The sequence below is a fragment of the Neolamprologus multifasciatus genome, chromosome 22 (genome assembly GCF_963576455.1).
Source record: "Neolamprologus multifasciatus chromosome 22, fNeoMul1.2, whole genome shotgun sequence".
In the NCBI taxonomy this organism is placed as follows: domain Eukaryota; kingdom Metazoa; phylum Chordata; class Actinopteri; order Cichliformes; family Cichlidae; genus Neolamprologus; species Neolamprologus multifasciatus.
The window spans coordinates 16,491,032-16,506,281 of record NC_140459.1 but is presented as its reverse complement, the minus strand read 5'-3'; the positions used below and the strand labels follow the sequence as shown (position 1 = coordinate 16,506,281).

General features: G+C 40.0%; 2 protein-coding genes across 3 annotated transcripts; one reads left to right on the top strand and one right to left on the bottom strand.

Annotated features, from left to right (window-relative positions):
• Window positions 1-3,489: 3,489 nt before the first annotated feature.
• Window positions 3,490-6,545, bottom strand: rpl30 (ribosomal protein L30). The gene is made up of 5 exons (XM_085149660.1): window positions 6,459-6,545; window positions 6,294-6,342; window positions 5,686-5,831; window positions 4,326-4,456; window positions 3,490-3,581 (listed from the first exon to the last, which is right to left on the bottom strand). The coding sequence occupies exons 2-5, from the start codon at window positions 6,312-6,314 to the stop codon at window positions 3,529-3,531; spliced, it is 351 nt and encodes a 116-aa protein (XP_085005786.1). The 5' UTR covers window positions 6,315-6,342; window positions 6,459-6,545; the 3' UTR covers window positions 3,490-3,528.
• Window positions 6,546-7,714: 1,169 nt separating this feature from the next.
• LOC146493231 (uncharacterized) lies at window positions 7,715-15,198 on the top strand. 2 transcript variants are annotated; one of them, XM_085148281.1, is made up of 5 exons: window positions 7,715-7,913; window positions 8,032-8,128; window positions 10,802-11,083; window positions 14,457-14,510; window positions 14,609-15,198. In XM_085148281.1, the coding sequence occupies exons 2-5, from the start codon at window positions 8,038-8,040 to the stop codon at window positions 14,620-14,622; spliced, it is 441 nt and encodes a 146-aa protein (XP_085004407.1). In that variant the 5' UTR covers window positions 7,715-7,913; window positions 8,032-8,037; the 3' UTR covers window positions 14,623-15,198. The 2 variants fall into 2 exon arrangements, with proteins under 2 accessions (XP_085004407.1, XP_085004406.1); XM_085148280.1 differs by having other exon boundaries at window positions 7,716-8,128.
• Window positions 15,199-15,250: the final 52 nt, after the last annotated feature.

Below are 15,250 nucleotides of genomic sequence, written 5' to 3'. Positions count from 1 at the left end.
AAAAGGCCCTCAGAGCAACTGTGGACAAACAAGCTGGCAGATGAGAGCGGATTTAAAATGCTTCATAATGGTGGCTGGCATTACCTTGGGTCTGACGGTGCGATCCCAGACAGACAAGCTCACCTACTTTCTGCCACTGGGACGCTGACAGAAAATAAACTGGGTCACATTCTGTTCCTCTCTTCTTGCTGAACTGCTTGTCCAAGGCAGGGCTGCAGCACTGACATCGGATTCAAAAGGACACAATAGCCAGAAAGGGTTGGGGGTTTTTGTTTTTGTTTTTGTGTGGTTTTTTTAAAAATATTTTTCTTCAACATCTGGCAGAAGGATTTGTACAGAATCACCTCTATCCTGAAATTCTTCACCAAAATGTTTTTCAGGATTATTTTAACCAGATAAAACAAGTAAAGATAGATTTACCGAATTAGATACAGAAGAGAGACCTAAAATAGCTCGGTATGTGCAACCAGACAATGAGGGAAGTGTAATGGACCAAGATCCCAGTAAATGCCCACTCAGATTTAGAGTAAGTGACACTTTTTACCACTGAAAAGTAATCAGTATAACATACAGGGCCTGCCAATGTGACGCAAAGAACTTTATTTCAGTTAAAAAGTGACATTTATCCCAGAAAAACAAAAACTCATGTGGTCCCTGCAGGCTGTGTTTTCTATTTATCCTGCTGCCTCTTCACACTAACGTGAATCTTATTCTGCAGCATCCTTTGAGACCCAACCAAAATACCCCCCCCCCCCCCCCCCCCCCCCCCTAAAATTCTGAATTATTTTGCATAAATAGGCTGTTGAATTTCTTTACTCATTTCAGGTATTACCAGCAACATAGTTGCATGTTTAATCATCTGGGAATTTACCCAGATTTACTTATTTATTTAGACAGAGATCTTGACGCCCCCAAAGTTACGCCGATGTCCTTTGATATCATCCTCATTTCACACTAGGCACCTGCTTCATTAGAATGATATTACCAGAAATTATTTCATTCAGTTTAATTGGGAAATGAGAAAATGGCTTAGAGAAACAATGAGTGGAAGAAAACTGGGCCAAAGCACTCGATGGATGATGGACAGCTTGTATCTCTCTGGGTCATTGGGCAGGTGCAGCAAACTTACTGTTACCGCATCTAAGAGATTAATTTATTATATCATTGGTATCTTTCAGCCGGTTTTCAGGCACTGCACTCAGCCCACATGCTCAAGGGAAGGAAAGATAGGAACACAGCAAAAATGCCACCCGAATGCCAGTTTATAATGACAAGTCTTTAGCTGGTTTGCAGGGCTGGACTGGGACAAAAAATTGGCTTTTGACTAGAGACTGGCCCACCAGGTATTATAGGAAAAGCCATAAAGCTTTTGAATGAACTAACCTTATGAATAAAATAAAGTTAACTATCAGTAACATCGTAGCACCCACCCAGCTGAATAGAAACTCTGTCATGCTAGCTAGTACACAGTATGAGTTATTGTAACTGACTGTAAAAAGTTGGCACAACAAAAATAAACTACACCTAAACTTGGATTATATCTGACCCAGATAGACTGCAGGTTATAACTTCTCACCTGAAGTTCAGTTCACCTGACACTCGGACCGGTGGCCGAATCGGGTCGCTCCTCCTCCTGCCTCCCCTTTCCCTCATCTACCCGCTAGCATCTGTGGAAGCTCCATCATAACCACCACCAAACAACGGAGTTATTTTTACACATCTGCCAACATCTGGCCAATCCACCACCTTTCATTGTTTATACCATTACACCCCCCCCCCTCCCCCTCAAAAAACCCCAAAACACCCCAAAACAAACAAACAACAAAAAAAAAAAACCATTGGCCATTAAAAATGAAAAATCACGGGCCCGGTGGGCCGATGGCCAGTCCAGCCATGCTGCTTTGTGAACGAGTCCACTGAGATTACAGGTCACAGATTGATCTCCACAACTGTAAAGGTTTTGTCGCCATTAGATGTAGGGATTGATAACAAACCGCGTGCCATTAGAGCCCTCTTGCTCGCTGATGCTCACCATTCAGTGCTAGAGGTCAAAACCAGATTGAATTCTGATTTTAATGGAGAGCCTTGATCAGCAGAGGTGTGATGTCTTGGTCCTCAGTGAAACCCATAGAAGTCTCACTTTGAAAGGCATCTTTACTAGTCTGCTGCATTCAAGGCTCGAACCAGAGCCAGTTTTTATTAAGCCCTGCCTGCTGGGGATGTAAGATATGTGTGGGGGTTACCAGCTTTTTTTATTATTATTATTCTGATCAATGCTAAACCCATATGGTGATGTTAAAGTTTAAAATCACTAAGTTGGTCCATGCACACTTCCATTGTTTTAAGAAAGATTTGGATACTTTGTTAAAATCTCATTTTTAATGTGCCATTTTCTAAAAATAGGTTCATGTCTATGGGAGATAAACCCAGTGTGCTCAGAGCCTTAAGATCACATCACATGGTCATCCTCAGATTGTTTTCTCTGCTCCTCAGGCAAACTTTTCTTTATTCTGTCATATGTAAGGCCCTCCTGTCTATCTGCCATTGCTCTGAATTGTTCATGTTTCCCTGAGTGGTTCTCTCTCAGATGAAATCCTGAGAGCAGGCTTCTCCTTTTTAATACAACTGATGCAACTGCTACAATTTAGGGCACCAAAAAATAAATAAAAAAGGCCCGAGTCAGCCTCAGTCTGACGTACATCAGCAGTTAAACATGAAAGGATTAATCAGCTTTATCCACCCACGCTACCAAACTGCCCTTCAGCAAGGCATCCGCTACAGCAGAGGATTTTTGTGGCCGCGCCGTGACCTCTGTAGAAGTAAAAAGCTACACAGAAACTCCACAGCCTCATGGATTGGTTAACACCAGTTATGCGTTTCAGTGACTGCTGGGAGCCCTGCTACATGTGAACTCACAGCATACAAGAGTTGTCCAACATACTGACGTTACACAAGCGCTGAGAAATGATGCTGCTCATCACCTACACTTGTTCTGCCGGTTAAAATCTCCAGATCAGTTACATAAAAGATTAAATCGACAATATTAATCTGAGGCTTTTAAAGAGTGACTGACAACCAGGAGGCTAACTTTATTAAGTCTGCATTTAGAGAAGGGGTTTATTTTAAAAATCAAGTCAGCTAGGTTTACAAGAGACCCTGCACCACTTTGTTTTTGGTTCTAGCATTGAAGATCCAGAGGACTGAATGTGTAACAAATGTAGCCAACACCTTTTAAAGCCTTTAATGCCTGTGACTGAAGTGTCCTTACGCAATTACAGTCACAGTGCAGCACACGGTCATCCCGAAGCTTTATGTAAGTGAGGGGGAAACAAAATAAAATGGCATAATTTTGACTGTGTGATAAATGGTCAGATCCTGATGGTTTATGAGGTGACAATCCTATGAAGAAAGACCTCTTTAAACAGCTTCCTTTAACTGTCTACACAGGAGAGAAAAGGTTACAGCAATCAGAAATGAAAAGACAGCAGCTTCTTTCTGTTAACACCAACTTTATTTATAACAACAGATCTACTGAGCAGGCTGCTGCTGTTCCGGCATGCTCCTGATGATGTCAGAATCGCCTGAAGAGGAAAAGAGGAGCAGAGTCAGATTCACTGCCACATATACAAAGACGCACACTTATACCGCCTGAAGAAATGCTGCATGTCTTTAAATACCCCACACAAATAAAACAATAATGACATTGTGAGGATAAATGTTGCCACTGGAAGATTTCTATATAGCATTCATCTAGCAAACCACTAGTCCGAGTGGGACTAGCGACAGCATCTGCCTCTAAAAGGCTCAAGGGTGGGGGGATTGTCAATCTACTCCCCAGGGAAGTCCAGCATATCAGTGTCAGATCTGTCACTTTTGAGATATTTACTGTCATTTTAAAGCTTGTTTTGAATGTGATGCTGATTCATGGATTCTGGTCATTTGTTACAGTGGCTTTTCAAACAAAGAGCAGGCTGCTAAAACAAAGACCTATAAACAATCATTCCCTCCTGGCTACTCTCCATCTTATGTGTTAAATAGTGTCCCTCTAGTACTTGTTAACTAAGATAGTTACATCTGGAACGTTTAATACCTCCTAGAGAACTAAAATATTGTTTTGGCTGAAATTCTTTTAGATTTATGTTTGTGAACTCGCCGCCCACAAATCAATTTAACTTGCAGGCAGTGATGCACACCAGCTGGTGCCTCAAACATCCCACTGGGCTTTTTTAAACACTTTCTCCCACAGTGTATATAACATCTAATTCCTGTGGAGGTGAAGAAGTGGTTCAGTGAAGATGGGTTTCACAACAAAAATGAGTACTCACCAGGGTCGATGATAGCCAGTGTGCACACCCTGTAGTATTTGCCGCAGGCTGTGCCCAACTCGATGTTGTTTCCACTGTAGTGGTGGACACCAGTCTTGGCCAGCATAGCATAGTATTCAATCTCAGATTTCCTGGACAGGTAATAAAGGTAAATGTGAGCCAAACGCACATGTGGTCAAATACTGCAACAAAGGGTAAAGCTGACACAAGACAATTTAAAATATAAAGAAACAAGTGCAGATAAGTACAGCCATAGATCCTTCTAACATGTGATTATACTGACTGTAGAGAAGTTTCTGCACATTGTTTTTTTGAGTTAACCAATTTATAATCAACATTTAGATGAAATTTGTTAAAATTGTAATGAATATCTCAGCATATTCTACAAATCAATATTGGAGACAATTAGTGTACAATAAATGGCAGAGATCCCAAACTTTTCTGAATTATGTGGGGCATCTACTAGCTGTATCACATGAGTATGATTACATCAAACATGTAGCTGTCCTTACCTACCCAAAATTAAGTTTACACATGTATACTTTTGTGCCTCTGCACTAAAAGACAGCGCAACAAGTACAACCTTCCAACCTGCACAGAAATTACAAGGATGGGACCAACTATCTGATAGACCACCTGCCCCACGCCTGCAGCATCTTTTCAAATTCTTAACTCCCTATTAGCGATGAGTCAAACAAAATGACATCACAGAAATAAATTCTGGGGACCTTGGCATCCAAGCAACGTATGTTAAACCAAACACACAAACGGAAAACATATCACCACCTTCACAGGAAGATAATAGATATGAAAATCCAAACAACTGGGGTGTATAATTTCTAAATAACCTCTCCATGTGTGACGATGTTTGTGTAAAATTTTGTTCAGAGTGGCAATGGCGGCAGGGTACAACAGACATATATACATACACTATGATCAATGCAGTAAGATTTAGAGAAAGTGTTGATAATTGGTCATTTACTTTGCAGGTACACAGATTCTTACTATGAAAAATTAGTTGAACTATTTATGTTTTTGCTCATTATTACACCATCTTTGAACATTTAGCCTGAATAATACTGATGTGAAACAACAAACAATGGAAACATTCACTGGTGAATGTTGTCTTATTCACTAGCACATATGTAGCATCTCAATAAGGCAATACCAATTTATGTTTGCATCAGTGCCCTCCTATTAATTAACCTCACTTCACTTAAATTTGATTTTTTTAAAATAAAGAAATAAAGAATTCCCTTTATTGTTAAACTTGTCATAGTTCTTTGTAGCACACTGAATCCCTTTCAATTCCTTAGCTAAAATAGTGTGTAGAAAAATATATTTAGGAAAGTCTTAATACCTGAGAGCTGGGCAGTTGTTGGCCAGGATAACCAACTTGGCTTTTCCCTGACGGATCATCTTCTGGGACTGTTTGTAGCCCAGGACGTATTTTCCGCTTTTCATCACCAGCTGGAGACGGGAGTTGATGGACTCCATAGACTTTTTCTGAACACAGACACAAACATATATCAAAATCTGAAGTCTGTGACAGCACAGGAGCTACACACCTCTCACACTCCACTACATATCGAATATAATAAATATGACAACTATAATAGGACACATAAAAAGCGCACACATTTAAACATGTTTTAACTTTATATTAAAGGGGGAAGGGTCCACGTTGCTGTCGTCATTTTCTGTTAGATTTTATGGATTAGCATTAGCTCTACTGCCGGTACAGTTAAACATGAACTAAACGGGCGGCCACTAATAAACACTGTCATAACAATCAAGTATTTTCTAAGATTTAAAGCAGCAATAAATCAACACTAAGTGACACGACACTGAGTAGAAATATCAAGTTTTAAGCGGAGTACTACAACGCTAGCTAGCAGGCCCCGGCAGTTACACGTCTCCACGTGAAGCCTGGCCGTGCAGTAGCGCGTGCACTCCGGCCTCGCTCACCGTCTTCTTTGCGGCCACCATGTTTGCGGTTTAGTCCGGACCGGCCAACCTGCGGGCAGAAGGAGGATAGTAGAGGACTGTCGTTAAAGAGTTGGTCACAGCAAAATGTGAAAATGTGGCGAAAATCATATTTATTTTATAAATAAAACTCGGAGCTCGTCTTACTGTAAGTTAACTCCAATATGGCCTCGGAGAGAAAGGAAGTCCCATGGTGCACTGCGCTCGTATCACTTCGGCGAGCATGCGCAGAACAGGACTGGGCAGTCGGCTAAGGGTAGTTTTCAGATTCTTCTGCAGTGAGCTATAATAGATACGTCTATTTGAAATATTTTACTTAGCCTTTTACTAAAAAAAATTAATTAATTAAACAATATGTTATAGCCAAACTTAAGTAAATCTGTGGTGTTTTACATTAAAAAATGTGTATTATGGTAGTCTTTAGTATGCCTAAATATTAAAAGCAATACATAAATGGATTCATGCAACTAAATGTCATTTGTATAATATAATAAATAATAACTCAGAAGATTAACTATTTTTAATCCGTGTTAAAAAGCGGTGTGTTGTTTAAAGATTATACTTTACCACTTCCGAACGGTTGTGCTTTTATTTTGAAATCCAGTGCAGCGATCTAACTGAGTCCTCTTCACCCAGTGTCCTACTTTTAATGTAATTAGGCTGCTTTAAGTCGATTTTTAGTATCAAATCAATCATCGATTATTAGTTTGGTTTGTTATGAATATTTTCTATAGTTCTGACAATCAAATGGTGAATGGAATCTTTTTAACTCCGTAATTTGCCTCGAGTTCATTGAGTTCAGTGCCATCTTCATGTTTAAAAACTAAATGCTGACATTGCTCCCCCAACTCTGGAATAGTTTGCCACACCTCATAAGAACTTCAACAATTTCAAAAATTAAATCAGCTCTTAAGACCAACATATTTTCAGTTGCTTTTGGTCAAGTCTGAGGTCCCGCGTGGATTGGTCACACAAATGTTTTCTATTATTTTGACTGTTTTTATATATATATATATATATATGTTTTTGTTATTATTTTTTAATTATCCATTTTATTATGTTGTCTGTTTATGTAAATGTAATTATACAATTAGGCTCTTGAGACCTGAATTACAGATGTGTGCGCCTGTTAAGCATTTTGGGTCAACGACTGTCTGCTATATAATTAAAATGATCTTGACTTAAATTCTAATATTACAGTTAAGCAAGCTAATTAATATAAAAATGACAAACTCAAGGCTAAATTAAATATTTTGTAAGCTATTCTCTACCAGCATTAGGGCTATTTACTATTGTTATTATTTACTATTGATGTTTGCTCAGTGGCACGTCGGCAGTAGAGCTATTTGTTGGTGTGGCGAGAGCGTCGCGCTTCACTTTCCCCGCCCCAAGAGGTGGCCTTTGCGCTCTGACTGAATAATGTATTTTCGTCCCTGAGCCAGCCTCAGGGAAACAGCCTAAGTTACAGTACACAACAAAAGCCAACATTTCACCTGCGTGCCCAACTGGAGACCTGCAACCACAACACAACAACCTGAAGCCGTTTACTGCAGGAAATGTGCGTAATTACGCACGGGACTGAAGGAATTTAGCGACCAGACGGTGCGTCCTCCGAGGGTTTCTCATTTTACAGAAGCGATATATATGCACGACGTCATCAGTGCAGGCACAGTCAGTCCTCACCTCTCAACTTTGAGCTCACAGTCCTCTGTGTGCACAGGGCAGGATGGGATGCTCCACCAGTACCCAAACTTCAGCGGTAGATACGACTCGACCAAGCGCTAAGCTCGAGGAGAGCAACGGAGCCAGCACTACAGGTGAGACAAAGAAAGAAAAAAAAAAGAACAAAAAACATTTATACTTGTAAAGTATATGATATTAAATAAAGGTAGTGAGATTTCTGAAAACATAAACATCTGTCCTGTCGGGAGATATGTGCCATTCACTGCAAGTATGTTGCAAGTGGACAAGTTTGATATTGTTTTATTTTGTCACAGTAAATATGTGAGAGTTTGACTGGAAACAAAGCTCTCATCCAAAAAAACGACATCATATAGTTAAAAAATAACTTTGTACAGTGTAATCATCGTCTGTTTCTAAACTTACTTTCTATTGAATTCACATTTATTATTCAAAAAGGGTTTGATTAACAAATTTATATGGTTATTTTCATTCAGTCAACACAGTAAATAACTTTCTAACATGCTGGTAGGAATGTTGCATCATCCCTTTAATTATACTGAAGTGAGCACCGTTCTGATAAGGACTTGGTCTAAATGCAAATGTACAGCATCTGATGTCTTTATTTTTAATGAGGCAGAGCTCCACTGTGACAGGATGGGAAAGTTTATTGTCATTATTTAACGGTGGTTCCTGGCTCTGTCCTCTCTTCGAGAGAGACGGGGGCACAAAAGCAGATTTAGTGACAGTCTACAGTTTCATTAGGAAATGGAGAAGTCACTCTGGACGCTCCTTTGTTGTAGTAGGTCAGCGATGGCCCCGGCTGTGGTGCGTTTCAAGATAAAAAAAAATATGTTCAATTTTTTTTAAGTGTCATTTTTTACAAAACTTTTGATGCATTTGAATGGTGGAAATGTGAGTGTACAGTTCTGCAGGCTTAAGCATTGTTTGACACAAGTGAAAGAAAAACTGGTAAAAGATTCACTAAGTGAGACCACCTCTGAGCAAGTGTCTCTTTGCACTCATTACAGGCTGCTTACTGCCCTGAAAGCATGGAGACACATACACAGAAGTCAGTACTTTCATGGACTTAGCTGATAAACCACTGACCCTGTTAAAGTGACAAGGACAAATTTGCTTAATAAGTATGTGAGTAAATTTCCCAGCAGCATGGGATTAAACAGGGATGTGCTCTGGAAATAGTGTCTTAGAGGTCACATGGAAATCCATCAGGATGTTTTCTTAAGTTTGCATGTGCCTGACTTGTTTCACTGAAAGTCACTTGTCACTCCCAACAGAGGAGGAGGAGGAAAAGTGTGTTGATTTAAAGACAAGTTATTTCAGTGCAGACAGACATGGCAAAAAATGAACAGAGGATCTAGTCTAGAATTAGGCTCGATCAGTTTATCCATCTATATCCAGGATATATTTGTATTGTTACTTGTTACAGTTATTTGATATTATATTTTGCACTATCCTACTGTATATTACTGTATACTTGTATTCTATTGTACATATTGTATATCTTATTCCTCTGCTCCTCTGTCTCTCTTGCTGCATTGAGCATGTGTATGACAAAAGAATTTCCCTCGGGATAAATAAAGTTATTTTTTATCTTATCTTATCTTTTACATACAGTCTATGTGGGCTTTATTGGTCCCCTTAAATCAGCAGCTTTCATTCAACTTTTCCAATTTTGACCCAAAATCACAAAGACAGCATGTAGAATAATGTTTTCTGAAGTTTTATGTTGTCGTCACTGCTCCTTCGTGACGCCTGCTTCAAGAAGTAATTTGCTTCTTCGCCAAGCTTCGAGGAGCTTTGAGAATATTAAAAGTTGAGAGTTAAGACTTTTGTGATCCATGCAAATACCTGCAATGCAAATTCTTCCGAAAAAAGTCAACAGGGAAGTGATGCACCCTGTCACACAGCAACCTGTTTATAGAGCTTGAACTGTGCTATTTGAGTCTTCAAGTGTTTATTAACCTCAGTCCACAGAAACATTAACTTCCTGTCAGGCTCAAACCTCTTTGGCTACAAGTCATGCATTCAAACATTCACAGTCAAAAATAAATAGAATTAGTTATTCACTGTTGGATGATGTTAATGAAATATTTGTGGCCTAACATGGGCCGGTCACAGATAAACTCTTCCCTCTGGTTTTGGATAAGTGACCTGTGATGCTATCATGGAGGGAAAAGAAACAAAAAATAAACTAAGGCAAAGGAAACACAATATTGATCCAACCAGAGTATCACTCAGGAATGCTTGTTCTTAGCAGACACGGTTGGTTTTTTAGATCTCTATATTACAATGTGTCCTCAAATGACTTCTTTTGAATTGGTAAATTAAACTTAACTCAAGGTCCACTGATTTCAACGATCTGTGAGGTGAAACAGAAAGCTTTATTGGAAAATACTATGAGTGTTTAAAATCAATTTCAGCTAAAGGAGCACTGAAAATTATCCGCAGAACCACATGATCACCATTGGTAACCAAAAGTGAAAATAACCCTGGTGTCAAACTGTGCTATACGAGGCTGTGGCTCACAGTCACTGCTCAGGACTTTTCACTCTTATTGTACATTTATGATATAAAATGTTTTTGTCAACATTGTATCATATTTTCACAAATATTGATAATATAAATAACATAATATGCCTGGCTTTAAGTGAAAGCCATTATTACTGTGTTTAAACTATATATCCACTGTAATCTATATTGCAGCTGTAATCTATAAAACTAGCTGCTCATATTATCCAAATAAACGGCCTGAATGAATGTTTGGTCGTGCTTTTTTCTGCTAACAGGAGCGGCCAATGAAAATGGGAATGTAGCTGAGGACAGTGAAACTATTCCGGACCAGACAGCTGCTGAGGGAAGCGATGCCAAGCCTGGAGATGAGCCTGCAGAAGAGCCTGCCGTGACAGCCGCGTCTGCAGACACCACAGCTGCAACTCCACCAGCAGCAGAAGAGTCTCAGGATGCAGCCGGCAGCCCGCCTGATGAGACTTCAGCAGCAGCAGCAGGAGACAGCACCGCTGAGACAGCAGCAAGCTCCTCAGAGACTGAAGCTCCTGCCCCAGAGCCAGGTAGGCGGGAGTCACAAACAGGAATGAGGTTAAATCTACTCACAAAAGGCCTTTTACTACATATATTCTTAGATTCTGTAATGTTTTAATGTTTTAGTTTGAATTCTTCTGCACATGACAACACCACTGTATCTTCAGTCTGAGCTTATAAACATGCACATTATAAATGCTCGTTGTAATTCATGCAAAGGTGAAAATTTATGGGAATAGCTGCTCACACCCTCGTGAAACGTATCGGGCAGACAAAGACAAGAACCTGTGTGTGCGTGCATAAGTTGGGTTGCTTAAAATGACACTTCAGAACATTTGGAGTGGAAGATTTTCTCTCTTGACACCTCTTGAACAAGTTACCACAGTAGTCGCATAATTAATGTGTCCAAACAAGGGATGGACAAAATGTACAACAGTAACCTGAGCGGTGCTATTCCACCTCAACGTGGGATGCCGCAGTACACAGGTACGTAATGTCTCTTCCGTTTTTAGTTCCTCCGCAACTGTAGAAACTACGCAGTATCCAAAAACACACTGGCATGACTTTGGCCTCTAATGAACACACCGGGGTGGCCACAAGAATGCGTTTCCGGGTCACACCTATGATCAGAACCTATTAAAGGATCTGTCTGCATATTGCACAAGCTTAACTGATCAGGTTAAATTTTCTTATGAATTCTTTTAATTACACGCTTTTGTGTAGTCGTGGATTAGACTACTTGTTGAAGTTTCACTGACTGAAACACACACAAAGTGTGATGTTGTTGAGGGTTTAGCTTGTAAAATGTAACTTTTTTTATATCCTGGCACCTGTCACTAAAGGGATTTGACATTTTGACAGAGGATAAAAAAAATAGCTGATAGCTTTTGTTTGGCCAAAAGCATTGAGGATATTTGTGTGATTTAAACTTGGAAATAAAGCATTTGTTGTGTTTGCTTTGCCTCCCAGCCCTCTGCTGTGAGTAGGACTCTCTAAATTAGAAATTTCTGCTGTAACTTCCAAGACAGCACCTCAGCAGGCTCTTCAGACCTGCATTGTGATAATAGCTCTGCATGCCTGTCCCCCAGCGATCATCTAAACATGGAAGCGCTCTGTAGGAAGCTGCATGACAAGAGCAGCATTGCACTCACTGCTATCACAAAGTTACTTAGTGATGCAAATAACGAGCAGGCAGCAAATGATGATGAGATCAACTTCATTTTCCTCTTTGTCTGATGCAAAGTGTTCATTGCAGTAAAGCGGGCCGAGCAGGGTGGCAGGTTAAACATCAAACAGCTTCTATAAGACTCGATGCTGCTGTAGTAGGGGAAATTAAGTGAATGTTGCTTATTTCTAAAAATGTATTCTTGTGTCTTCAGTCTAAGATCTGTGATGATTCTTGGAGTAATTTTTAGCCACAAAATAGAAGCGTGAATGCCCATGTCTCAAAGCAATGCTGTTTATGCATGTGCTACTTTCAGACTTGACTATTGGATTTCCTTTTCCTTATCAGGTTTTCCTAAAATTTCCCCAAAAAGCCTCCAGTTGATCCAAAACACTGCAGTGAGAGCGCTAACAGGGACTAGAAAGAGACAGCATGTTTTTCCCGTATTGGCTTTTTTTCACTGGCTCCCTTTTTAATCCAGACTTGAATTTAAAATCTGTCTCCTCACGTGCAAAATCATGAATAATCAGGCCCCATCAAATGTTAAAGACCTCACTTTGCTCTCAGCCTGCTGGCTTACTTGTGTTTAATAGAGTTTCCTAAAGCTGTCAGGGTTTAGGAGACAGATAGTCGCTCTACTTTTAATTTTAAAAGTTTATTCTTAGACTTACATTCATAGTCCTAGACTATAGTGATATTTTTACAATTCAGATTGTCTAAACACTCTGACGGTAACTGGAAAGAGAGACCATATTAGCGTCTCCAGAACCGAATCCTTCTCATCCAAAGCACTGAGTGATTAGTCCCCATCATGTCTATAGACCTCATACAGCCATATTATCCCAACAGAGCACTTTGCTCTCAGACTGCAGGCTTCCTAGAGTTTCCAAAAGTGGAATAAAATTTCTACAAAAAATATTCATGAAGTACTGCTACCATAAAATCTTCATAGATGTGTCTCACAGATTAACTGTTCATCATTTAATCATTATAGTTAGAAAATCATGATCTTCATCCCCTGTGCCATCCAACTTCACTCACTTTGAGTTCAAATATTGCCACAACCCTGTGTAGAGATGCTGGATGGAACATGTGTTTGTGTTGCCAACACTTTGTTGTCACTGTGGTATCATTAAGATGCAATCTGAGTCCACATAGAAACTAGAGCGCTCCAACACATATAGGGCTTCCACCAGCGACGAGCGATGTCGGGACGGCTGAGCCTCCACGCCTCCATTTCACAGCCAGTGGAGAGAGAGGATCGAGTGTCACATAAGCAGAGCTGACAGAGCGGCTCGTCCACTTCTGACGCAGCTACAGGTTGTTTTTAAGGAACGACTTGCTGGAAATCTGCTATTCCTAGTTCTGCAATAGAAGTTTTAACACCTTCAGATTAAAGGTGTTTGCGTGGAGATTAATTTCCTTTTCTGTTTGGGAGGGAGGCTTTAGTTCAAGTTCACGCAAAATCTGCACTTCAGACCACAACAATACTTTGGGAGTGTGCTGTAACACAGTCGGATGTTTTGTTTGTCTGCATGCAAACATGCTAACACTTCAACTCGGTTCTGGTTATTGTGTTCATTATGCTGCAAGCTGGAAATCTGACAGGATGAGATTTGAAAGGGGGCGATTTCTGTTCACAATTTTTACAGCTCTATGTTTATATTTTTTAACTCTAAACTACAATAGCTTAGCACGTCTTAGTCTGTCACAAGGTCAGTTACTACACGTCTTCCTCCCAGTTTTCCTTTCTTCTTTCCACTGTCCAGTCAAAATATGGGCTTTAAATAAATATATTTTAAAAATGTAATCATAAGGCAACCGAGAATGCTGGCAGCAAGTATCCTAACAGTCCATCGAGCTATTTCACATTTCTGACTTGGTGAAAGAGACAAAATACCTCAAACCTAGAAAAATACACTCATCCTTGTTCTTCTGCTTGAGCCCACCACACCTGTCACAGGCCGAGAGTTGGGACAGACTCTGGACAGGTGGCCAGTCTGTCATAGGGCTAATAAACCTCACATAACATAAGCTGATACCTTAAACAAACTGATCTAAAATGTGTGTGTGTGGTGCAGTAACACTGGGGACAAGTGTTTTCAGGAGAGTTTATACCAGCTGTGTGGACAGAGGAGGACAGTAGTGTGTGGTCAGCACCTAAAGGCCAAAATAAGAAGAACACAGCTTAAATATGACGGCTTGTTCATGTCTTAATTTGCTGTCTTTCTAAACAGAAAAAGGGGATGCCGGAGCGACTGACTCAAAACCCAAAACAGACGAGACACCTGGTGAGCATCCCGGCAGCTTCCTCTTTATGTCACATGATCCACAAATTGGTATTTGAACTCTTCCAATATGCGTCCTCCTCTCTGCGTTTCTTTTCCAGCTCCCAGTGAGTGACGTGCGACATGACTGACTGCACAGAGGAGTTTATCTGCACGCATGAGTGAAAGTATGTCCGTGTGTGTGTATGTTTGTGTGTGAGAGAGAGAAAGACATTGTCTTGTTGCCAAGATCCAGACCCCGTGGAAACCACTTTGAGTCCGGGTGCTCAGTCACCACTGTGCCTTCTTCCTCCTCCTGGATGTCTGCAGTCTCTCCTCTTAGACTGTGAATAGAGTTCAACAGCACTTAGGTTTGTTTATCTGTAAAAGCTGAGAGAAGCTTAGACTACTATTTATTATCTGTAATGAAATAGCACCATAAACTGTATGTCCTTAACTTATTCTTGAAACCTAAGAGTTTGTTTCTGTGAAAACTAAAGCCAAAGTATATTAGATATTAGAAGATATTATATTTCTTTTTTGGGGGTGAGGGGTAGCTAGCTTTGATTATTAAATTAAGATATTATCATATTTAAAGTAGGCGTAAATCTAAGAAGGTTTTTTCCTGATGTGTCATGATTTTTAGTATTCCCAAAAATCTGTAATTAGTAATAAGCTGTTGAAAAATTAAAAAGATCACCTTAAAATAAAACCCAGTACACATATTCTCTGTGTTTTAATTTGATGCAGGACGAAAGCAAACA

Bases quoted from the DNA above. Each gene is read 5' to 3' on its own strand.
- LOC146493231 (XM_085148281.1), top strand. From the start codon at position 8,038: ATGGGATGCTCCACCAGTACCCAAACTTCAGCGGTAGATACGACTCGA. The intron at 8,129-10,801 runs GTGAGACAAAGA...TTCTGCTAACAG, and splicing joins CAACGGAGCCAGCACTACAG to GAGCGGCCAATGAAAATGGG. The intron at 11,084-14,456 runs GTAGGCGGGAGT...CTTTCTAAACAG, and splicing joins AGCTCCTGCCCCAGAGCCAG to AAAAAGGGGATGCCGGAGCG.
- rpl30 (XM_085149660.1), bottom strand. From the start codon at position 6,314: ATGGTGGCCGCAAAGAAGACG. The intron at 5,832-6,293 runs GTGAGCGAGGCC...GTCTGTGTTCAG, and splicing joins TGGTGGCCGCAAAGAAGACG to AAAAAGTCTATGGAGTCCAT. The intron at 3,582-4,325 runs GTGAGTACTCAT...TTTCCTCTTCAG, and splicing joins ACTGGCTATCATCGACCCTG to GCGATTCTGACATCATCAGG.